General features: G+C 40.7%; 1 protein-coding gene across 1 annotated transcript in view; it reads right to left on the bottom strand.

Annotated features, from left to right (window-relative positions):
- The window catches only part of ANKRD26 (ankyrin repeat domain containing 26), a gene marked incomplete at both ends in the record, with an annotated part of 93,859 nt that extends 92,694 nt beyond the window's left edge, over window positions 1-1,165 (bottom strand). Inside the window, one exon of the mRNA XM_084254062.1 lies at window positions 927-1,165. Coding sequence (XP_084110188.1) covers window positions 927-1,165 — 239 coding nt within the window. The remainder of the gene's footprint in view (window positions 1-926) is intronic.
- Window positions 1,166-25,526: the final 24,361 nt, after the last annotated feature.

Here is a 25,526-nt window from a genome sequence, read left to right as displayed (position 1 = left end):
TTCTGGTGCTTTTCTCATTTTGTATATTTAACATTTTTAATTTCTATTTGATCTGGAACTTATTTTTATGAGATTAAAAAATCTAGTTAGTTTCTTCCAAACACAATTAGCTGGTATTTCACCATTATAATATTTCACCAGTAAATTCACATGCATTTGGATGTTTGGGCATCTTCTATCCTGTTCCATTTATTTATGTGTATTTTCAGTTGTGAACCAATTACTAGTTAGTGGAAATTTATACCACATTTTGATCTCCAGAAGGCAAGCTTTTGTCTATCTTACAAACCTTTTGTAAATTTCATCACAACAGTAAAAGACAGCATATGTAACTCAAATTTTTTAAAACCTTATTTTTTTGTTTGGTTTATATAAAATTGATAAATACCAGGAAGAACTCGCACTTAGAGAAAATGACATTTTCTGTTCAAGAACCCAGGGCCATCTTCCCCCTTCAAAGTTTCCTTTGAAGGTCGCTCCATAAGAACATATAGAAATAGGTACAGACTGGTACCAGGTGGGTCCTGGAGTTCATCCGAAGCATGTCTAGCCTGGGCGTTGCTCTAGGATGGGAACGGTCGCTCTCATTCTGCGCTTTTCTACAGTATGGAGTGTGATGGCATGAAAATGCAAACATAAATGCAAAAATAAAATGTTGCACACGACTCTTATAACTGATACTAGCTGCATCTTTCTAAAATTGTCAGTAAAGGTAGTTTTGAGTGGACGCAAAGGGCGCGAGCGCCGGCGGGGCTCTTCTCCCCCACGGGCGGGCGCGGCCCCGCGGCGGCTCCAGGGCCAGCGGCTGCCGAGCGTCGGCGCGAGGACGGCCGGGCCCGCGGGGACAGGCCGGGCCCCGCCGGGCCGCGAACGTGCGCGCGTCTCCCGGGTCCTCCCGCCCCGGGGCCGGCCCGCTGCCCCGTTACCTGGACATCTTGTCTCGATCATTCAAGCCGTTTCTCCCCAGCAGAAGCAGCTGCTGCACCGCGGCCACGTCGCCCGCGCTCGCGGCCCGGTGGATCTTCCCGAGGTCCCGGGCGCGGACGCAGTACCCGGGCGGCCTCGGGGCGACGGCCTGGGCGCCCGCGGCGCCGCTCTGCGGGCTGGTGGAGGAGCCCCGGCGCCACGCGCCCTTCCCGCTCCGAAAGCCAAAAATCTTCTTCATCGCGTCAGAAACTCCTCGCCGCCGCCGTGGCTTTCCTCCGCCCCCCGAGCTCAATTCCCGTCCACAGAGAAGCCAACCGGCTGTCGCCGCGGCGGTCACCGCAGCCCGGGCGGCGGCGGATTTAAATCTTTCGGACTAGGCTAGCGGTAGCCAAGCAACGACGCCACACGCAACTGCGCGGGCGCGCCTCAGAAAAATGGCGTCACTGCGCCTGCGCACCGAGAGGCATTTCCCCCAGAGGGTGAGCAGTGCGCGTGCGCGAGGGCGCGGCGTCTCAAATCTCGGCGACGGCCGGCTGGTGGCGCGGGGTTGACGTCTGAAGTCGGTGGCGTAGGCGACTGTGGTGGACCTTAAAGATGCTTAAGGTCTCGTTCCCCGGAAAGCTCCTCTAAAATAGTTCTAAATATGCTTGCTCCTCAGCTTATTTCTCTTCTCCATCACACAGGGCCCAGGACATCTTTGTGGAATTTAACAAATACAACAACAGGAAACAGAAAGCTGTTTGTTTTCATGGTTCCAGAGGTTGTGGCACTGTACGTCATCAAGTGCAAATTTAGAGAAATCAGTGCACGTATTTCAGATGAAGTGAAAATGCAAATGGCCAACAGGCATATGAAAAAATGTTCAACATCACTTGTAATCAGGGACATGCAAATCAAAACTACCATGAGATACCATCTTACACCAGTGAGAATGGCACATATTAAAAAAACTAGCAACAACAAATGTTGGCGAGGGTGTGGAGAAAAAGGAATTCTCCTGCACTGTTGGTGGGAGTGCAAACTGGTCCAACCACTATGGAGAGCTGTGTGGAGATTTCTTGACCTACTAAACATAGAGCTTCCATATGATCCAGCAATTCCACTCCTAGGTATTTACCCAAAGGACACAGAAACATCAATTCCAAAGAACGCCTGCACCCCTATGTTAATAGCAGCTCTGTTTACAATAGCTAAGCTTTGGAAACAACCCAAATGCCCAAAAATAGATGACTGGATCAAGAAGATGTGGTACATATACACCATGGAATATTACTCAGCATTCAGAAAAGATAAACACATGCAATTTGTAGCAACATGGATGGCACTGGAAGGAATCATGCTCAGTGAAATAAGCCAGAAAGAAAAAGAAAAATACTGGATGGTCTCACTCATAGCAGGAATCTAGAAAACTTAAATAAAGGACCAGGAAAATGAATAACTATAAGAAAGTGAAAATCAAAATCAACAAAAAACTATGAACCAGAGACACTTTTTGGGGGGTTGGGATTGGGGAGGGGAGGGATTGGGGTCAAAATGGGGGGTTGCAATTATATGGGGAATATAAAAATAAAATTTATTATAAAAAAATGTTAAGAACAAGAGTTAAAAAAAAAAAAAAAAGAAAAGAAAACGCAATTCTGAATGCCTCAACTCTCCCATTGGGCCCAGGCTCACAATTTTTTTTTTTTACTTTATTATTTTGCATTTCTTTCATCGAATTAAATCTCTAATCTGATACTTCTTTTAGAGCGTAATGGAACATTTAAAACTTTTAAAAATGGGTATTCACTTGTCCCAAACAATCCATGTTTTCTGACCTGGTTTAAAATACTTTATCTGACATTAAATTCTGAGATACTCTTTTCTGATTCTGGGTTTTCTATTCTTTTCCACTAAGTGATCCTCTGCTTCTTGCATCCCTACCCTACTATTTTAATTCCTTATAAAATATATTTACTATGCATTATATTTTCATTTTGTTGAGTGTTTTCTTTGCTCTGCTGAAGATTGATGGTTTGATATAATGCCACTTTTTTTTGTTGTTGTTGCCTTTGCTTTTGGTGTCAAGCCCAAAAAATCATTACCAAGTCTGATGTCAAGGAATTTACATGCTTATGTTTATTTCTGGGAGTTTCATGGTTTCAGGTCTTATATTCGTCTTTAATCTATTGTGGGTTAATTTTGGCCTGTGGTGTAAGATGGTGGTCCTTTTGCATTCTTTTGCGTGCAATTTTCCAACACCATTTTTTTGAAGAGACTGTACTTTTCCCATTATATATTCTTGACTCCTTTATCATATATTAATCAGCCATTTATAAACAAGTTCATTTCTGGACTCAACATTCTGTTACAATGTTATATGTCTTTTTTATGCCAATACCATACTATTTTGATTATTATGGCTTTGTAATGTAACTTGGAATGAGAACCATGATACTTCCAGTTTTGTTCTTTCTCGAAGTTGCTTTGGTTATTTGGGGTCTTTCATGGTTCCAAACTAATATATTGCCTGTGTTGTTTCAGTGAAAAATGCCAGTGGAATTCTGATAGGGGTTGAATTAAATATGTAGATTACTTTGGATACTATGGAAATTTTAGCTATATTGATACTTTCAATCCGTGGACATGAAATAGCTTTCCTTTTATATTTCTCCTCTCTAACTTCTTCTAACAATATCTTACAGTTTTTACTGTACAGGTCTTTCACCTCCTTGGTTAAATTTATTCCAAGATATTTTAATCTTTTTGGTCTAATTGTACTTAGTGTAAAGAAATGCAACAGATTTTTGTATGTTGATTTTGTATCCTGCACCTTTATTAAAATCATGTCATTGGTTCTAACAGTTTTTGTTGTGTTGTTCTTAATGTTTTCTGTATATATAATGTCATCTGCAAATAGTGACTCTTTTACTTCTTCCTTTGTGGGATGTCTTTTATTTCTTTTTCTTCCTTAATTGTTCTGGGTGAGAATTCCAGCACTGCATTGAGTAAAAGTGATGAGCGTGAGTGCCGCGGACCAGCACAGCAATTTTATTATTTTTGAAAGTTAATTTATTTAGTATTTTAGTATATTTATGATTATTAAATTTATTCTTTGACTGGGAAAGGGATATTTTTAATACGGGACCAGAGGCTTGGGCAAATAATGGCGTTATTTTTAGATTATTACTGTTTTTAGGATTATTTGGAACTTTATTCTGTTGGCCTTCCCATAATGTTGCCTCAGTGGCATTAACCAACAAATCTTGATTAGTACCCAGAAGGACAAAGCCTGTGTTGGGACTAAGATGGCCCATGAAGGGCATAAAATTTTTTTACTTTTTTTTTTTTTTACTTTTTTTCCAGGTTTTTAGTGATAGACTGCCTTCTTCTGGAAACCACGGACATACCCATAATATAAATTTATAAAGTTGCAGTAGAGCTTTTTTATTTACTTTAATAGCATGCGTTTTAATTATATTTTTTAATATAGATAGAAAAAGATTTTTGTTTTTGGTCTGTAATTGACCCATGTTCTTGTGGTGCTTTTATTTATTTAAGTAGAGATTTTTTTTAACTGTGTTGTCCGGCCTGTGTCCCTCGCGGGAACTTGTGGAGGCGTTTTAGCTAAGGTCTGTTCGTATAAATTCCGGACCAGGCTACTTCGAAGAGCAGATGACCGTTATGTCGTATGACGTTTCTCCATGGGAATCGTGGGTGTAGCCCACTCAGACTCCGTAGCCACGAGGCCGTGGAGCCGTAATCATACACTCTCACACACACGCAGCACCACGAGCATTTACACTTAGAAAAACTTTTTACTGTCTCAAACTGATCACCCTTTATCAGCGAGCTCCGGACGCTCCAGTGAGGATCCTATCCCTGACTTTTTTAAAAGAGGGTATTTTTAAGGGAATCACATTTACACTCACACACAAGAAGGGAGATAGCTTACCCAATGCAATTTTTTCATTACTCACCTCTCCTTTGGGTGGAAAAACTCAGCAAAATTTGAATTCGGGCCCCACATTGGGCGCCACCTGCCGCGAACCAGCACAGCAGTGAATGATGAGGCCATCTCGGGGTTGAGAGACTGCGCTGGGTGGTCAGGGATTCGGCGAAAGAAATGACAAACAGACACACTTCAAGAGAGAGTGTAAATCTGAGTGTAATTTTCTTTGAGTTTGTGACCAGTATATATATATGTTTTCTAAAAGCATAGGAACAATGAATATCAATGAAATCAGCTTGCTCATGGGTTTAGCTTATCACTGACAGGGCAGTGATTTACATCTGGACCTAGCCTCATTCCTAAGTAGATAGACCATTAATTTTGTTTTTAAACTATATAATCACATTTTTTGTTTTACTAGCTACTTTTCACCTAAACTATATTTTAATTATTACAGGGTTTAGTAATGTTTCATTTGAGTCAGGCTTGCATTAAGGATTTCATATGATTTTTTAATTAACAACCAATGACCTTTATAGAAGAAAGAAGGAAGTTTAGAAAGACAATAAGGGAATAAAGTTTGTAGTTCTAGAAAGACGAGATAAGGTTTTTTGTAGTAGCATTCTTGTAGTGGTTCCTGGTGGTCATTATCTTTTGATAAACATCTGTCTTATCTATGTTTTCAGGGAACTTTGCTGTACTCCCCTGCACACTGGTTCCTTGCCCAGCCGGACCTAGGGACCGTGGCGAAAGCCATTAGCCCTAAAGGTCACTGCAGGGGGAGGTGCAGCACGTGAGCATCCTTATCATGTTTCTAATCTTTCAACTTTTCACCATTGAGGATGAAATTAGCTATGGCCTTGTCTTATATGACCTTTATTATATTGAAGTATGTTATCTGTATACCCACTTTGTTGAGAGTTTTTTCTCGATGATCTTCTGCATCTATTGAGATGATAATTTTGTTAAGAATACATGATTTGAGACTAAAATATTTCCAAATTGAATTCAAACTGACATGAGTAAAAATATAAGCTAAAAAAATGTTAAAAGCTACTGAAGGAGTAGTACATGAGATTCAGCACATTTCAGTCATCTGGGAAATCTGGATTCCAAAACAGTCACTTTAGGTATAAGTATTTCCATTTATCTGTTTCACCATTGTAGTAAAATGTGACAAATAAAATGGTAATTTTAGCACATGACTAAATTATTATCAGTCTATATCTGTTAATGATTTATAACTTACCCTCTTAAAATTTCACAGGTGACACAATGTCTTTACACAGCACAAAGCATAGCTCAGTACTTACTTTTTTGTTGTTCCTGGAAACAAAGTATGCTTTTAAAGTAGATAGAGCAGGGGCCTCCCTGGTGGCACAGGGGATAAAAACACAGTGTTATCAAGCTATCCACAGCCACTGCAGAAAGAATTTGACCCCGGCCAGGGAGCTACCCACATGGTGCAGCAGACCTCTCCTGTCTCATCCATTGCTCCCCTTAGTGTATTTCAGTAGATCTGCCTGTTCTGTTCCCCACTCTGTCTCTGGTGAATTCTCTCACCCCCCACATGTCTGACCTGTACCCCAGTTCTTGTGTGCATAAATAAATCTTAAAAAAATAGAGCAAATACACAGTCCCTGGGTCTGATCTGCTCTCAGAGTCTGGTTCAGGCCAGTCCTCCTGCTCTGGCCTCTGAGCCCCTGAGCCCCTGAAACCTTTTCATTCTTGGACTCCCCTTTGAGAGCAGCCTTTGAGGGACTAAGACCCATTTCTGGAAAGGAAAGTCCACTTTGTTGAACAGGAGAACAGATTAGAAAGTAGTGACTGGATGGAGTGCCCAGTCCCCCCAGTCCCCAGCCCCCAGCCCCCACCCCCAATGGCTTCCTTGAAACATTTGAAGAGAGGTTGTTGGAGGTGGGGCTGTGCTTTGCCTGGATGCTGGAGGCATTGATGGGGAGCATGTGATTTGACAGCCTAACTAGCCCCAAATGCGTTGTGGGGTGCCTGTCCTTTCAGGAGCTCAGTTAAATAAGCAACATCTTATCAGAATAAAATGGATTCGCCTATCTAATTATTGGGAGAATTTGTCTTGTTCATGGTTACACACACACACACACACACACACACACACACAGAGAGAGAGAGAGAGAGAGAGAGAGAGAGAGAGAGAAATACACAGATACTACATGTACTCTAAGTGCCATTTTTGCCTTTCTTGGAATCACTAGGTAGCACAGTTTTCGGGTATGGTTTTTGTGAATCTGGGATACATAATTTAATTATTGTTTTTGCTCCTAACTACAAACTTGACATGCACATGCATTCATATTCCAGTAAAAAAGTTGGGAGTAAGCACACAAAATGAAAAGTGAAAAAAAGTGGGTGTTTATCAGAAATATTAGCAAATTTAAACTGGGATATTTATTTACTTTTTAAAGATTTATTTTTTATTTTTTTTTAATAAATAAATCTTAAAAAAAACAAGATACAAACTAAAGTACTGAAGGTACTCACTTAGTGGCTTAAGGCACTGACAATTTTCCTCGGATAATGTAGTTAGGGCAGCATAAGGAGGGGTGTGGATAAGGAGCTCTAATTGTCCCAAACAGTAATAATACAAAAAAAACAAAAGTGACTCTATTTTTTGGGGAGGGGATTATCAAGAGCCAATGAAATTTCTTTTTACTCTTATCAGATGTTGATCAGAAGGACAGTTAATGTTTTCTCCAGCTCTCAATAACTGATATATGCAAGGTCCCCAGCTTGTTAACTGCTGATTTGGCTATCATTAGTTCCTGCTTTAGAAGATGGTTCCATTTATCTTAGCTTAATACATTACCATGCCAAAATATGATGGTATATAGGTATTCTTTTATTATGTCCAAGTAGCATATTGAAGCATGTTTCAATTTAAAGTGACACACAAATCTAACTTTTGTCACCCTTTAATTTGACTCAGTAGTAACACAATATGGGCATAACAGACAATGTACAGTCTATTAGCAATTTTATAGTGAATCACTGTTAGAGTCTGTCATCTTAGTATTTATTTAACTGAGTCGCATATGATCTAGTTGAACATTTCACAGAGCCTGTATTTTGCTTCCTGACAACCTGTGTAGAAAGTGCATCTAGCACAGCATATGAAATATGCACACGTCCTCCCATGAAAATGTTTATAAATAGATGATGTTAATAGTGAAAATATTAAATAAGGATGACATAATTGATCCTGCTCCTATATGCACAGTTATTATTGAATTTTATTTTTTTTAAAATATATATATATATTTATTTATTTTTTTTTATAAATTTTATTGTTATATTCCCCATACAATTGCAGCCCCCCCATTCTGACCCCAATCCCTCCCCTCCCGCCCCCGCCCCCCTAAAAGTGTCTCTGGTTCATAGTTTTTTGTTGATTTTGATTTTCACTTTCTTATAGTTATTCATTTTCCTGGTCCCTTATTTAAGTTTTCTAGATTCCTGCTATGAGTGAGACCATCCGGTATTTTTCTTTTTCTTTTTGGCTTATTTCGCTGAGCATGATCCCTTCCAGCGCCATCCATGTTGCTGCAAATTGCATGTGTTTATCTTTTTTGAATGCTGAGTAATATTCCATGGTATATATGTACCACATCTTCTTGATCCAGTCATCTATTTTTGGGCATTTGGGTTGTTTCCAAAGCTTAGCTATTGTAAACAGTGCTGCTATAAACATAGGGGTGCAGGTGTTCTTTGGAATTGATGTTTCTGTGTCCTTTGGGTAAATACCTAGGAGTGGAATTGCTGGATCATATGGAAGCTCTATGTTTAGTAGGTCCAGAAATCTCCACACAGCTCTCCACAGTGGTTGGACCAGTTTGCACTCCCACCAACAGTGCAGAAGAGTTCCTTTTTCTCCACACCCTCGCCAGCATTTGTTGTTGCTAGTTTTTTTAATATGTGCCATTCTCACTGGTGTAAGATGGTATCTCATGGTAGTTTTGATTTGCATTTCCCTGATGACAAGTGATGTTGAACATTTTTTCATATGCCTGTTGGCCATTTGCATCTCCTCTTCAGAGAAGTTTCTTTTTAGCTCTTCTGCCCATTTTTTGACTGGATTATTTTCTTTGTTGTTGTTGAGTCTCATCAGCTCTTTGCAGATTTTTGTGATCAGTCCTTTATCATTAGTGTTGGGTGCAAAAATGTTCTCCCAGTTGGTGGGGTTTCTCTTTGTTTTTGTTATTGTCTCTTTTGCTGTGCAGAAGCTCTTTAATTTGATGTAGTCCCAGCTGTTTATCTTTGCCTTCACTATCACTGCTTTGGGTGATGTGTCTGTAAAGATGTCTTTGATGTGCAGAACACGTAGTGTTTCGCCTATCTTTCCTTCTATATATTTTATGGTTTCAGGTCTTATGTCTAGTTCTTTAATCCATTTTGAGTTGATTTTTGTGTATGGTGTGAGGTAGTGGTCAAGCTTCATTCTTTTGCATGTAGCGACCCAGTTTTCCCAGCACCATTTATTGAACAAACTTTCTTTGCTCCAATGCATAGTCTTTGCTCCTTTGTCAAAGATTAGTTGACCATAAATCTGTGGGTTTATTCTGGATTTTCTATTCGATTCCATTGGTCTGTATGTCTGTTCTTGTTCCAATACCATGCAGTTTTGATGATTACGGCTTTGTAGTATAGTTTGAAGTCTGGGAGTGTGATGCCTCCATTCCCTTCTTTTTTTTTCAGGAGAGCTTTGGCTATTCGGGGTTTTTTGTGATTCCATATGAATTTCATCAATAATTGTTCTATTTCTTTGAAGAATGACATTGAAATTTTGATTGGAATAGCATTGAATCTGTATATTGCTTTTGGAAGGATGGCCATTTTAATAATGTTTATTCTTCCAATCCATGAGCAGGGGATGTCTCTCCATTTCTTTGTGTCTTCTTCTATTTCTTTTAACAGTGTTTTATAGTTTTCTTTGTATAGGTCCTTTACCTCTTTTGTTAGATTTATTCCCAAATATTTGATTTTTTTTGTTTCAATAACAAAAGGGATGGTTTTTTTGATTTCTTCTTCTTCAGATTTATTGTTTGTGTATAGGAAGGCTACTGACTTTTGCATGTTGATTTTGTATCCTGCCACTTTACTGAACTGATTGATGAGTTGAATTAGCTTTTCTGTGGAGTTTTTGGGGTTCTCTATGTATAATATCATATCGTCTGCAAATAGTGATAGTTTGACTTCTTCTTTTCCTATTTGGATTCCTTGGATGTCTTTCTCTTGTCTTATTGCCCTGGCTAGGACTTCCAGTATTATATTGAAAAGCAGTGGTGAGAGTGGACATCCTTGTCTTGTTCCAGATCTTAATGGAATTGCTTTCAGCTTTTCACCATTGAGAATGATACTGGCTGTTGGCTTGTCATAGATGGCCTTTATGATGTTGAGGTATGTTCCTTGTATCCCAAGAATTTCAAGGGCTTTTATCATGAATGGGTGTTGCACTTTGTCGAAAGCTTTCTCAGCATCTATTGATATTATCATACGGTTTTTATATTTCTTTTTGTTGATGTGTTGGATAACGTTGATTGATTTTCGGATGTTAAACCATCCTTGTGCCCCTGGAATGAATCCTACTTGGTCGTGGTGAATTATCTTATGGATACATTGTTGGATTCTGATGGCTAAAATTTTATTGAGGATTTTTGCATCAGTGTTCATTAGGGAGATTGGCCTGTAGTTTTCCTTTTTTGTGTTGTCCTTGTTCGGTTTTGGTATTAGTGTAATGTTGGCTTCATAGAACGTGTTTGGTATTGCCCCTTCCTTCTCAATTTTTTGGAAGAGTTTGTGAAGGATAGGCACTAATTCGTCTCTGAATGTTTGGTAGAATTCATTTGTAAATCCATCAGGCCCTGGGCTTTTATTTTTGGGGAGGTTTTTGATTACCATTTCAATTTCGCTAATTGTAATTGGTCTGTTTAGGTGTTCTATTTCTTCTTTATCTAGCTTTGGGTGATTGTAGAGTTGTAGGAATTTGTCCATCTCCTCTAGATTGTTAAACTTGTTTCCATATAACTGTTCATAGTAGTTACTGATTATTCTTTTGATTTCTGCTGTGTCCGTTGTGATTTCTCCTCTTTCATTGATGATCCTGTTTATTTGTGCTTTCTCCCTTTTTTCCTTTGTGAGCCTGGCTAGGGGTTTGTCTATTTTATTCATTTTTTCAAAGAACCAGCTCTTGGTTTCATTGATCTTTTGGATTGTTTTTTTAGTTTCAATTTCATTTATTTCTGCTTTGGTTTTTATTATTTCTTTTCTTCTACTGGTTTTGGGGTTTTTTTGTTGTTCTTTTTCTAGATCTTTGAGCTTCGAGATTAGGTTGTTTCTTTGAGTTCTTTCTTGTTTCTTGATGTGAGCTTCTATTGCTATATATTTTCCTCTTATTACTGCTTTTGCTGCATCCCATACATTTAGGATATTGGTGTCCTCCTTGTCGTTCAATTCAAAAAATTTTTTAATTTCTTCTTTGATCTCCTCATTATTCCAGTGGTCTTCCAGTAATGTGGTTTTTAATCTCCATGAGGTAGGAAAGTTCCTTGCCTTCTTTTTATGGTTTATTTCTAGTTTGATGCCTTCATGGTCAGAAAAGATGGTTGATATGATTTCAATCTTGGTGTATCTGTTGATGTTTGTCTTCTGCCCCAGTATGTGATCGATCCTGGAGAATGATCTGTGTGCACTTGAGAAAAATGTGTACTCTGTTTTTTTGGGGTTTAGTGTTCTATAGATGTCTGTTAAGCCCAATTGCTCTAGGTCCTTATTTAGAGCTTTGGTTTCTTTACTTATTTTTTGTCTTGTTGATCTATCCATTGTTGATAGTGGTGTGTTGAAGTCTCCCACTACGTATGTGTTTTCTCTGATGTCTGTTTTCAGAGAGGACAACAGTTGTCTGATATATTTTGGTGCTCCTTCGTTTGGTGAGTATATGTTAATGAGTGTTATTTCTTCTTGAAGTATTGTCCCCTTGATCATAATGTAGTGACCATTGGGGTCTCTTTTTATCTTTTTGAGTTTGAAATCTGTTTTATCTGATATAAGTGTAGCTGTTCCTGCTTTCTTTTTTGGTCCATTTGCTTGTAGGATTGTTTTCCATCCTTTAACTTTGAGCCTATTTTTATCTTTTGTAGCTAAATGTGTTTCCTGGAGACAGCAAAAGGTTGGGTTTTGTTTCTTAATCCAGGCTGCAACTCTGTGTCTTTTTATTGAAGAGTTTAGTCCATTTACATTTAGAGTTAATATTGATATGTTAACATCTGTATTTGCCATTGTGTTTGTCTTTCCTTTGATTTTATTTATTTATTCTTTTAATAACTTTTTTTTTGGCCTTCTTTCATTGTTATTCGTCCCTCTGAGGTTCTGGCTTTAGGACTCCTTGTAGTATTTTTTGGAGTGGGGGTTTAGTTGCAATGAAATTCCGGAGTTTCTGTTTGTCTGGGAAGGTCCATATTCTTTCTTCAAAGAGGAAGGAGAGCTTTGCGGGATAGAGTATTCTTGGTTGGCATCTGTTTTCTTGGAGTCTGTTGACTATGTCCCTCCACTCTCTCCTTGCCCGTAGTGTTTCTTCGGAGAAGTCTGATGTCAGCCTGATTGGCTTTCCTTTGAATGTTATCTGTTTGTTCCCTCTTGCCAGCTTCATTATTTTTTCCTTGTCCTGGATTCTTGGGAGCTTTACTATTATGTGTCTTGCTGTATTTTTTCTTTCGTCGTGGAAGTTTGGTGTTCTTCTTGCTTCTTGTATATCAATTTTCAGCTCCTTCTTCACGTTTGGGAAGTTCTCTTCAATTATCTCTTTGAATATTTTCTCTGTTCCTACTTCTCTCTCCTCTCCTTCTTGTATTCCTATAACTCTTATATTTCCTTTCCTCATGGAGTCAGATAGTTCCCGAAGTCTTTCTTCATTCTTTTTCCTTCGTACTTCTCTTTCCTTTTCTGTTTTGGTTCTTTTTATTTCTGTGTCTTCAAGATTACTTATTCGTTCTTCCATTTCATCTATTCTGCTTTCATTGCTTTTCCCAGAATTCTTTAGTTGTTCCACTAATTCTTTGATCTCCTGCATTTCTTTTACTTCCCTCTTTACGGACTCAATTTCATTCTTCTGATCGTTGATTATTTTTCCCTTATCATTGTTTTCCTTTATGACTTCTGTCAGTTTTTTAATCACGGCAATTTTAAATTCTCTTTCTGGAAGGCTCAGAAGTTCTTCCAAGTTACTGTCGTTGCAATCTGGGGGCTGGTTTTCTTTTTGTGGTGTGCTTTTTCTCTGGAGAGTTGCTAGGTTGCGTGTGGTTCTTCTCCTCCCTACCCTCTGTTTTCTAATTTGCCGTATGTGTTGGGACACTGTGTTGTTGGGACTGGCCGGCATCTTGGGTGGGCTTCTCTTCTCCCCTCTGGTTCCTCCAGGAGTCATCTGTCAGTTTCAAGCAGTCTTTATTGGAGAAAGGTCCCTGTCCTAAAATGTCGATGTGGGGACACACTCCCCTGTGCGCCTGGTCTGCCCCGGTGGTGGGTTCCTGCTCCCCCTCTGGGCTTGGACTGCAGGCCAGAGGGGGTCTGGCGTGGACGAACTTCCCCCGCTCACCCCTGGCTCCTGAGGAAGCCTTCTGCAGGTAGTCTTTACTGAAGAAATGTCCCTGTTCTAAAATGGTGATGTGGGACCCACTCCCTGCGCGTCCGGTGTCAGGCACACTCTTCTGCGTGCCTGGTCTGCCCTGGCTGTGGGTGCTCGCTCTCCCTGTGGGCTCAGACTACTTGTTCGGAAGGGGCCGGGTGTGGGCTAACTCCCCAGCTGGCCACTAGCTCCTTCAGGAGTCTGTGCTGGCTACAAGTCGCTAGGTGGCGCCAAAGATCTCTCCTAGAGCCCTTGGGGAGCTGATTTTCCACCCCGTGGGACAGGGAGCAAAGCGGGGATGGTAGGGTACACCTCAACGGCTTTGGGGTGCTGTGTCTGCCTTGTGCCCCACCGTCGTGGGGAACCCACGCCCCTAAATTCGTGCCCCGGGTCTCAGTTCCAAAGCCCTCAGTTCCAGGACGTGGGCTGTAGCCCAGTTCAGTGGCGCGGGAATGGCGCCTTTTGCACCGCTCCTGTGCCTGGGCGCCTGGTTCCTGCTTACTCAGGGAGGGACCTTCACCTCAGTGAGGACCTCCGCGCGTCTCCCCGCAAGCCTAGGTCGTCTTCCAAGCCTAGGTCGCAGGCGCGGGGACCTGGGCAGCCGCGATCCTGGTCTGCACTTACTTTTCAAGCGCGCGGAGCGCGCCACTTTCCGCGCAAGCTTACCGGCAGCCCGGGCTGTGTGCGCGTCTCCCGGGGTCTTTGTTCTTCTCTAATGGCGCCCGGATCCGTTCGCTCACCGCCGCGGCGAATCCTGCAGGGTTCGCCTCAGCTCCCGTTCAAGGGGTGTGGTGGCTGCAATAGTTCCTTTCCACTCACAGTCCCGCTTGCTGCGTCGTTTGTTCTTGGTGGCCGTTTTGGTTTGTTGTTTCCCTCCTCTCTGCCGGTCGGAGAGTGCCGCCTCTGTGGGCGGGGGAGGGGAGCAGGGCTCTGCGCTTCCCTCCCTTCTAGTCCTCTTTTATGGCCACTTTCTTCTTCGGGTAGTTTGCTGGAGTCACCCGTTTATCTTCCGTGTCCCAGTTCTCACTGGGACCTGCCGCTTTTCCTCCCTATTAACTTTTTTTAATGGGAGATCTTACTCGCAGCGTCTCCTCGCCGCCATGTTGCTCCGCCCCTTCTTAAAGATTTATTTTTATTTATAAATTTAAGAGCTGTGGTGTTGGCCAGAGGTCTGGGGGGGGGGTGAGAGCATTCACCAGAGACAGAGTGGGGAACAGAACAGGTGGATCTACTGAAATACACTGCTGAGGGGCACAGTGGGCTAGTCAGGAGTGGTCTACTGGGCCTTGTGGGTCACCTCCCTGGCTGGGGATCAACTTGTGTGGCAGTGGCTGGCAATAGCTTGATAGTGTTGAGACTTTAACCCCTGTACAACAGGGGGACCCTAAAGAGTGATACTTAAACACAGCCCCTCTTCTTAAAAATAAAATTTAGAAACGAGACTGCAAGCAAAGTTGCCAATTGATCATTAGTTTACCAAGGGAGGAAAGCCATGTAAACTGACAATGACTTAAATCATGTTTTCTGGCAGCGGCCAAAAAAAGTTGTTCAGAGTAAATAAATCTGCTGAGGACTGTTCCAGTTTTTGTTTGATGAGATGAGGAAGTTGGGAGCAACCAATTTTAAAGTGTGCAATTTTCCAGCAGAGGGCAGCGTTACCCACAGAATCAAAACCTGTGTGCAGTAACATGATTAAGAGGGTCTGATGTGTGAATGTATTCTTTTGCCAAGATTTAATAAGTGACATAATTAGTCTAATGAGAATACCCCAAAACAGGCATTGCTTTTATCCTAGTTTTTCAAATAAGAAAGCTGAAGCTCAGAATGGTTAGCTGACATACAACATCACATAACTAGAAAGTCCAGGCTATTTTTTTTCCGATTCCAGAACTTTTATTTAATATGTAAATGATTGACAAGTGCTCACTCTGTGCCAGGCATGACTTAAACACTTTGCATCTTTTAACTCCCTTACTCCTATACTAATCCCAAAATTTAGCCACTGTTATCATCATCTCCATGTTACAGATGTGGAAACTTAGGTACAGAGAAGTGAACAACTCTGAGATGATTTCACCAGTAAATGGCAGAACTAGGATTTGCGCTCACATTGTCTGCCTCCAGTCCCTGGTGCACCTCAGTGCTTTAGCCCCTGCCCTCTGTTGGCAGGGATCATTTGTACAATACAATCTGCCAGAACTTCTCAAAGTTGGGTGTCACTAAGGAACTTCCTAGGATTGCAATTCGGGAGTTCTACCCCAGGCTTCTTGAATCAGAAAGTTTGGGTAGAGCTGAACAATCTGAGTGTATGAGATCTTGGGGTGGCTCTCAGGCATGCTGAGGCAGAAAAAGAATTATCCCTTCCTTCCAGGTCTTCTGCTCAGTATGGAGCCAAGGGTCAACGTAGGTGTCTGCCCAGGAGCACCGGCAACTTAGGAGGCCATTGGGGTGACAGAGACAAGAGACTAGACATTTGTGGTTGTTGGTAGCAGTGGACAAGGAGAGAAACCAGGACTTAGGTACTAGGAAATCTTACAGTTCTCAGTGGCCCTGGCGTGATTACTTATACCCCTTTTTGTTCTCAAAAGTGTTCACATTTGAATGCACCCTATATATTGGGAAAACCAAGCTGGATCTGGGGATAGGGTCAGTGTAGTGATGAGAGATGAAGTGTCAAGGATGATTCCTAGTGTTTGGCCTGTAGACCAGAATGGAAGGTATTGTCAGTCACTGGGAACTGTGCACTGTGAGGGACAGGTTGGGCAAAAGTCACAAAGTTAGACAGAAGATACACATGTCTGGATCTCAGAGTGGAAATCTGAACCGGGGAGAGGAAGTTATGAGTGAGTGACTGATGAAAAGTTGGTAACTGAAGCTGAGTAAGAGAGACGTCTAGAAAGAGCAAATTCTGCAAAGAGGAGAGATCCAGGAGGAGAGTCGGGGAAAGAAGTCTAGAAAGGCAAACTGGTGGCATCTGCAATTTGCCTCCTGTAAGAAAGCGACACAAGTTGATATCTCACTTCAGTGCTGGAAGTGTCACTGGCTATAAGAGAAATCACAAGTGTTCCTTTTGCCTCCAAAGAGTGTTTTGGGGGGAAATGCTGAATCTCTCTGAAAATATGCACTACGTCTGAAATATCAGTGTCTGCTTGCAAAGTTAGTTATATGTGAGTTTCCTCCAGAAAGTAAGTGAGGTACACATACACCTCACTTCGTAGTTGTAAGAGTCACTGGCTATGAGAGAAATCACAAGTGTTCCTTGTTCCTCCAAAAAGTGCCTTCAGCGAAAATGAATGACTGAAAACATGCACTGCCAGTGAAATATCTGTTTCTAGTAGCAAGAATTAGTTATATGTGACTTTGCTCAAAAATGCATGTAAAATACACATGTCTCCCTATGCAGTTCTAAGAGTCACTTGTTATGAGAGAAATCACAAGTGTTCCTTTTGCTCCAATGAAACTTAATGAGAAAAAGCTGAAACACAGTGAAAACCTGCACTCTTGGAAAGTTCAATGTGTAGGTGCAAGAGTCACTTATATGTGACTTTCCTACAGAAAGTAAGCAATATACAGAGATAACTCACTTCAGTGCTGTGTCACTTTTTTATGTAAGAAATCACAAATGTTCCTTTTGCCTCCAAAGAGTGCTTTTGGGGAAAATGCTGATTCACTCTGAAAACATGCACTACGTCTGAAATATGAATGTCTAGTTACAAGAATTAACTATGTGTGACATTCCTCCAGAATGTAAGTAAAATATATGTACATCTCACTTCACAGTTATGAGTCACTAGCTATGAGAGAAATCACAAGTGCTCCTTTTTCCTCCAAAGAGTGCCCTCAACAAGAATGCAGAATGACTCTGAAAACATGCACTACCTCTAATATCAACATCTAGTTGCAAGAATTAGTTATATGTGACTTTGCTCGAGAATGTAAGTAAAATATATGTACATCTCACTTTACAGTTGTAAGAGTCAGTGCTTATGAGAGAAATCACAAGTGTTGCTTTTGCTTCCGATGAGAATTAACAAGAAAAAGCTGAAGCACAGTAAAACCTGCACTTCTTTGGAAAGTTCTGTGTGTAGGTGTAAGAGTTACTTATGTGTGACTATCCTCCAGAAAGTAAGCAATATACAGAGATATCTCACTTCAGTGTAGTGTCACTGGTTATGTAACAAATCACAAGTGTTCCTTTTGCCTCCAAAGAGTGCTTTCTGGGGAAATGTTGAATAACTGAAAACATGCACTATCTTGAAATTTCGATGTCTCATTACAGGAGTTATCTATCTGTGGCTTTTCTCTGGAAATTAAGCAAAATACATAGACAACTCGCTTCAGTGCTGTAAGGTTTACTGGTTATGAGCTAAATCACCTGTGGTCCTACTGTCTCCAAAGAGGCCTAGGGAGAAAAACAGAAACACTCTGAAAACTGCACTTCTTGGAAAGTGAATGTCTAGTTACCAAGTTACACATATGTGACTTTCCTCCACAAAGTAAGTAAAATACACAGATATCTCACTTTAGTGTTGTAAGTATCACTGGGTATGAGAGGAATCAGAAGTGCTCCAACTGCCTGCAAAGAGTGCTCTTGGGAAAAATGCTGATTCACTCCAAAAACATGAGTTTGTGTGAAATTTCAATGTCTAGTTGCAGGAGTTAACTATATGTGACTTCCCTCGGAAATTAAGCAAAATACATAGATATCTCACTTCAGTGCTGTAAGATTTACTGGTTATGAGCCAAATCACCTGTGTTCCTACTGCCTCTAAACAGGCCTAGGGAGGAAAAGCAGAAACACTCTGAAAACTGCACTTCTTTGCATAGTTGAATGTCTATGTAGGGTAAGAAAATTATCAGGCTTTTCTGCCCTCCCGTCATTGGGATTGATGACGGAAACCTGTGGTCCTGAATGCATGCCTGATGGCGGGCACCTGGAGTGGGGTGTGGGCATGCGTAGGTGGGTGCACCTGGGCTGAGAGACTGGACTTATAAGGGCAGCATCACGGGGACACCAGCAGAACAGACCACCAGAAGAATGCCAGAGAGCCCAGAAAGAGTGAAGATTCGCAGGGGGTTAGGAGGCTGCCAGCCTTCTCGGCCCCCCAGCACCCCTGCCTGCCATGTACCTGGTAAACTCAGTAAAAGCCTGAAAAAGTCACTGTGGGCTCCAGGATCCCTCCTTTACCCTGTCTGCTTGGGTTATAGAGATTCTGCCCTGTGGTCTTCCCACGGCTGCAGTCTAGTTACAAGAGTTACTTATATGTGACTTTCCTCCAGAAAGTAAGCATAAATACACTTATATCTCATTTCAGGGTAGTAAGTATCTCTGGATATGTAAGAAATCAGAAGTGCTCCAACTGCCTCCAAAGAGTGCTTTGGAGGAAAAAGCACAATCACTCTGAAAACATGCACTATCTCTGAAATTTCAATGTCTAGTTGCAGGAGTTAACTTTCCACAGGACAGTAAGCAAAATACATAGACATCTCACTTCGGTGTGTAAGATTTACTGGTTATATGAGCTAAATCACCTGCGTTCCTACTACCTCCAAAGAGACTTAGGGAGAAAAATCTGAAACACCCTGAAAACCTGCACTTCTTTGCAAAGTCGTATGTATAGTTACATGTGTTACTTATATGTGACTTCACTCTAGAAAGTAAGCGAAGTACACAGATATCTTACTTCAATTTGTAAGTATCACTGCATATGAGAGGAATCAGAAGTGCTCCAACTCACTCCAAAGTGTGTTTTCGGGGAAAATGCTACATCACTCTGAAAACATGCACTATCTCTGAAATTTCAATATCTAGTTGAAGGAGTTAACTGTATGTGACTTTCCTCTGGAAATTAAGCAAAATACATAGACATCTCATTTCAGTGCTGTAAGATTTACTGGTTATGAGCTAACTCACCTGTGGTCCTACTGCCTCCAAAGAGGCCTAGGGAGAAAAAGCAGAAACACTCCTGAAACTGCACTTCTCTGGAAAGTTCATTGTCTAGCTACAAGAGTTACATATATGTGACTTTCCTCCACAAAGTAAATAAAATACACAGATATCTCACTTAAGTGTTGTAAGTATCACTGGGTATGAGATGAATCAGAAGTGCTCCAACTGCCTCCATAGAGTGCTTTCAGGGAAAATGCTGAATCACTCTGAAAACATGCACTGACTGTGAAATTTCAATGTGTAGTTGCCTGACCTATGTATATGTTTTTTCTACGAAAAGTAAGTACAATACACATCTGTCTCTCGAAGGTGTTTGAAAATTTGGTTGTTTTGATGATAATGACAATATCTCCTAGTGGCTCCAAACAGTACTTTGGGAGAAATTGCTGAATCACTCTGAAAATAAGCACTACCTCTGAAAGTTCAATGTGTATTTGCAAGAATGTGTCATATATGATTTGTCTCTACAAATTAAGTGAAATACAAAGGTATCTCACTTCAGTGTTGTAAAAGTCACTGACTATGAAAAAAAAACCACTCATGCCTGTGCTCCGACTGCCTCCAAAGAATGCTTTTGGTGAAAAAGCTGAAACACTCTGAAAACCTGCACTTCTTTTGAAAGTTCAATGGCTAATTACAAGAGTTACTTTCTGGAGGAATATTTGACTTTCCTCTAGAAAGTAATTGAAATACACAGATATCTCACTTCAGTTTTGTAATTGTCACTGGTTATGACAGAAATCAAAAGTGCTCCTATTGCCTCCAAAGAGTGCTTTTGAGGAAAATGCTGATTCACTATGAAAACTACTTATGAAATTTCATTGTTAGTTGCAAGAGTTAATTATGTGTGACATTCCTCCAGAAAGTATGCGAAATGCACAGCCATCTCAATTCTGTGTTGTGAGAGTCACTGGTTATGAGTGAAATCACCATTATTCCTATTGCCTCCACAGAGTGTTAGGTAGAAAAAGCTTAAGCATTCTGAAAAATTGCATTTTTGGGGGGAGTTCAATATGCAGTTACAAGTGTTTGTTGTATGTGACTTTCCTCATGAAAGACACAGATATCTCACTTTAGTATTGTAATTGTCACTGGTTATGAGAGAAATTAGAAGTGCTTGTATTGCACAAAAAGAGTGCTTTCAGGGAAAATTCTGAATCACTCTGAAAATATGTACTATCTCTGAAATTTATTTATTTTTTTAAAGATTTATTTATTTATTTTTGCAAGCACTGGGTACAGTCAGAAGCATGGGAGGGTGAGAGAATTCACCAGAGCCAGAGCGGGGAGCAGAACAGGCAGAAGGACCGAAGTACACTGCTGAGGGGAGCAGCGGGTGGCAGGAGAGGTCTGTGCTCCATGTGGGACCCTTCTCTGGTGGCCGGGGAGCAGTAGGGATAGAAATGGCGCTGCTGAAACTGCAAGCAGCTTGGCAACCCAGTGCTCAACCACTGTGCCACCAGGGAGGCCCTATCTCTGAAATTTAAATGTCTCATTTCAAGAGTTACTACCTTCAAAGAGTGCATTTGGCTGGCAAAGCTGAATCTCTTAAAGTTGCACTAACACTCAGAATGCAATGTCTACTTACAAGAGGAGCTTATATGTGATTTTACTCCTAAAAGCAAGTGGGAAAACTGGGTCGCTACATGAGAAAGAATGAAGCTTGACTACTACATCACACCATGCACAAAAACCAACTCAAAATGGATTAAAGAACTAGACATAAGACCTGAAACCATAAAATACATAGAAAGAAATATAGGTGAAACACTACATGATATGCACATCAAAGACATCTTTACAGACACATCACCCAAAGCAGTGATAGTGAAGGCAAAGATAAACAGCTGGGACTACATCAAATTAAAGAGCTTCTGCACAGCAAAAGAGACAATAACCAAAACAAAGAGAAACCCTACCGACTGGGAGAACATTTTTGCACACAACACTAATGATAAAGGACTGATCACAAAAATCTACAAAGAGCTGATGAGACTCAACAAAAACAAATAATCCAGTCAAATAATGGGCAGAAGAGCTAAAAAGAAACTTCTCCAAAGAGGAAATGCAAATGGCCAACAGGCATATGAAAACATGTTCAACATCACTTGTAATCAGGGAAATGCAAATCAAAACTACAATGAGATACCATCTTACACCAGTGAGAATAGCACATATTAAAAAAACTAGCAACGGGCCTCCCCGGTTGCGCAGTGGTTGAGCGCTGGGTTGCGAAGCTGCCCACAGCCTCTGCAGCACTGGTTCCATCCCCGGCTGCTCTCCGGCCACAGGAGGAGGGTCCCGCATGGCACGCAGACCTCTCCTGCCGCCCGCTGCCCCCCTCAGCAGTGTACTTCGGTCCTTCTGCCTGCTCTGCTCCCCGCTCTGGCTCTGGTGAATTCTCTTACCCTCCCGTGCTTCTGACTGTACCCAGTGCTTGTATAAATAAATAAAAATAAATCTTAAAAAAAAACTAGCAACAACAAATATTGGCAAGGTTGTGGAGAAAGAGGAACTCTCCTGCCCTGTTGGGGGGGAGTGCAAACTGGTCCAACCACTATGGAGAGCTACTAAACATAGAGCTTCCATATGATCCAGCAATTCCACTCCTAGGTATTTACCCAAAGGACACAGAAACATCAGTTCCAAAGAGCACCTGCACCCCTATGTTTATAGCAGCACTGTTTACAATAGCTAAGCTTTGGAAACAACCCAAATGCCCCCAAATAGATGACTGGATCAAGAAGATGTGGTACATATACACCATGGAATATTACTCAGCATTCAAAAAAGATAAACACATGCAATTTGCAGCAACATGGATGGAGCTGGAAGAGATCATGCTCAGTGAAATAAGCCAGAAAGAAAAAGAAAAATACTGGATGGTCTCACTCATAGCAGGAATCTAGAAAACTTAAATAAGGGACCAGGAAAAAGAATAACCATAAGAAAGAAAATATCAAAATCAACAAACAACTATGAACCAGAGACACTCTTTGGGGCTAGGGGGCGGGGTAAGAAGAGATTTGGGTCAAAATAAGGGGGTTGTAATTGTATGGGGAATATAAAAATAAAATTTAAATAAAAAATAAAAACAAGTAAAAAACACAGATACCTCAACCCAGAGTTTTAAAGGTAACTGATTATGAGGAGAATCACAAGTGTACAAACTGCCTCCAAAGAGTTCTTTTGGCCTGTAATGCTAAATCTCTGTGAAAGTGGTACTAACACTCAGAATTCAATGCGTTCTTACAAGAGGAACTTATATGTGATATTTTCCCAGAAAGTAAAATAGTGGGTATCTGAATCCTGAGTTTTAAAGAGTCACTAATTATGAGAAGAATTACATGTGCTGAAACTACCCCCCAAAGAGTGCTTTTGGCAAATAAAGCTGAATCTCTCTGAAAACTGCACTAACTCCCAGAGTTCCAAGTCCAGTGACATGAGCAACTTATCTGTGATTTTTTCCCCCGAAAGTAAGTAAAATACACATATAGCACACTTCAGATTTTAAGAATCTGGGAATGAGAAATATCAAGAGTGTTCAGTCTGCCTCAAAGGGTGCTTTATCCGAAAAGGTTGAAAAGCACTGAAAACATACACTACACTATGAAAGTTCATTGTCTAGTTGAAAGAGGAAATTATAAGTGATTTTTCTCCAGCAATTAAGTAAAACACAGATATCTCACTTTGGTGTTTTATGAGTCTCTAACTATAAAAAAAAACACTAGTGCTGAAAATGTCTCTAAAGAGAGCTTTAGGGCGAAAATGGTGAAAAGCATTGAAAATATGCAGTAACTCTGAAAGTTCAATGTCTAGTTGAAAGAGGTACTTATATGTTACTTTTCTTGAGAAAATTATTAAAATACAGGGCCTCCCTGATGGCGCTAGGGGTTAAGACACAACCTATGAGGCTATCAGCAGCCACTGCAGTGCATGTTCGATCCCTGGCCAGGGAGCTTTCCACATGGCACAGCAGACCTCTTCTGACTCACCTGATGCTCCTCTCAGCAGTGTATTTCAATCTGCCTGTTCTGTTCCCCACTCTGTCTCTGGTGAATCCTCTCACCACCACCCCCAAACCTCTGGCCTGTACCCCAGTTCTTGTATGCATAAATAAATCTTAAAAATAAAATTATAATTCAATTAAAAGTTAATACACAGATTTCTTACTTCGGTGTTTTAAGACAGTCTATGCTTGAGAATCAACACTATTGCTTAAAATGCCTCCAAGGAGCACTTTAGGGCAAAATGGTGGAAAAACACCAAAAATATGCACTAACTCTGAAATTTAAATGTCTAGTTGAAAGAGGTACTTATATGTTACTTTTCTCAACAAATGAGTAAAATACACAGAAATCTTACCTTGTTGTTTTAGAAGTCCTAGGTATGAGAAAAATCGCTAGTGCTCCAACTGTCTCCAAAGAGTGCTTTTGGGTGATAATGGTGACTCACTCTGAAAAAATGCACTAAATTATGAAATTTCAATGTGTAGTTGCAAAAGTTCTAGGTGATTTTTCCTTCTATGTGATGTTTTCTCCAAAAATTAAGACAAACACACAAATATGTGACTTTGGTGTTTTATGAGTTTCTAGGTATGGCAAAAAGCACTGGTACTCAAAAAGCCTCCACAGATCTCCCTGAACATCCCTAACACGAGATGTTCAGGGAGTAGTCGAAAGAAATACATGTGTTTTTTCTAAAGAGAATGCTCAAAATCGCTGAAAATATGCACTAACTCTGTACCTTTAAGTTTTATTTGAAAAACGTACTTGCATGTTATCTTTCTCCAGAAATTAAGTGAAATATACAGATAACTCACCTCTGTGTTATACCAGTCATTAGGTATGAGAAAAATTACTGTGCTACAATTGCCTCCAAAGAGTGTTTTTGGACAATAAACCTGAGCCACTGTGAAAATATGCACTAACTCTCCAACTTCAAGTTTAAGTGAAAATGTTCCTTTTATGTGATTTTTCTCCAGAAAGTAATTTATATACACACATATCTCACTTCAGTGTTTTGAGAGTCTCTAAGTATGTGAAAAAACACTGATGTTCAAAATGCCTCCAAAGAGCTCTTGTGGGTGAAAATGCTGTAAAAGGCTGAAAATATGCACTAACTTTGAAATTACAAGGTTTAGTTGAAAGAGATTCATGTATTTTACTTTTTTACAGAAAGTAGAAATATACACATGTCTCATCTCAGCATTTTACCAGTCACTAAGTATGAGAAAAATCACTTGTGCTCCAAATGTCTCCAGAATGCTTTTGAGTGAAATACTGACAAACACCGAAGAAATGCACTAACTCAGATGTTCAGGGATCAGTTGAAAGAGTTACATATATGTGATTTTTCTCAAGAAAATGTAAAATCTCACATGCATCTCACTTCTGTGTTCTTTCTTTCTCCAGGTGTGATAAAAATCACATGTGCTCTAAAGGCCTTAAAGAGTGTTTTTGGGGAAAATGCTGACAAACACTGAAAAAAAATGACCTTACATGGGATGTTCAGGGAGTAGTTGAAAGAGTTACATATATGTGATTTTTCTCAAGAGAATGAGTAAAACGCTCATACACATCACTTCTGTATTCCTCCAGTCTTCAGGTGTGACCCAAAACACTTGTGCTCCAAAGCCCTCCAAAGAGTGCTTTTGGGGGAAAATGCACAAACACTGAAAAAATGCACTAAATTGGGATGTTCAGGGAGTAGTTAAAAGAGTTACCTATATGGGATTTTTCTCAAGTAAATGAAAAAAAAAAAAACACACATGCATCTCACTTCTGTGTTCTTCCTGTCTCCAGGTATGATAAAAATCTCTTGTGCTCCTAAGCCCTCCAAAGAGTGTGTTTTGGGGAAAATGCTGACAAGCAATGAAAAAAATGCACCCACTCGGGCCTCTCTGGTGGTGCAGCGGTTGAGCGCTGGGTTGCCAATCTGCCTGCAGCTTCTGCGGTGCCGGTTAGATCCCTGGCTGCTCCCTGGCCACTGGAGGAGGGTCCCACATGGCACGCAGACCTCTCCTGCCACCCGCTGCTCCCCTCAGCAGTGTGCTTCGGTCCTTCTGC

The sequence above is a fragment of the Talpa europaea genome (assembly GCF_964194135.1).
Source record: "Talpa europaea genome assembly, chromosome: 14".
Classification (NCBI taxonomy): Eukaryota; Metazoa; Chordata; class Mammalia; order Eulipotyphla; family Talpidae; genus Talpa; species Talpa europaea.
Note: the sequence above shows the minus strand (reverse complement) of the source record. Positions and strands in the feature narration are given on the sequence as shown.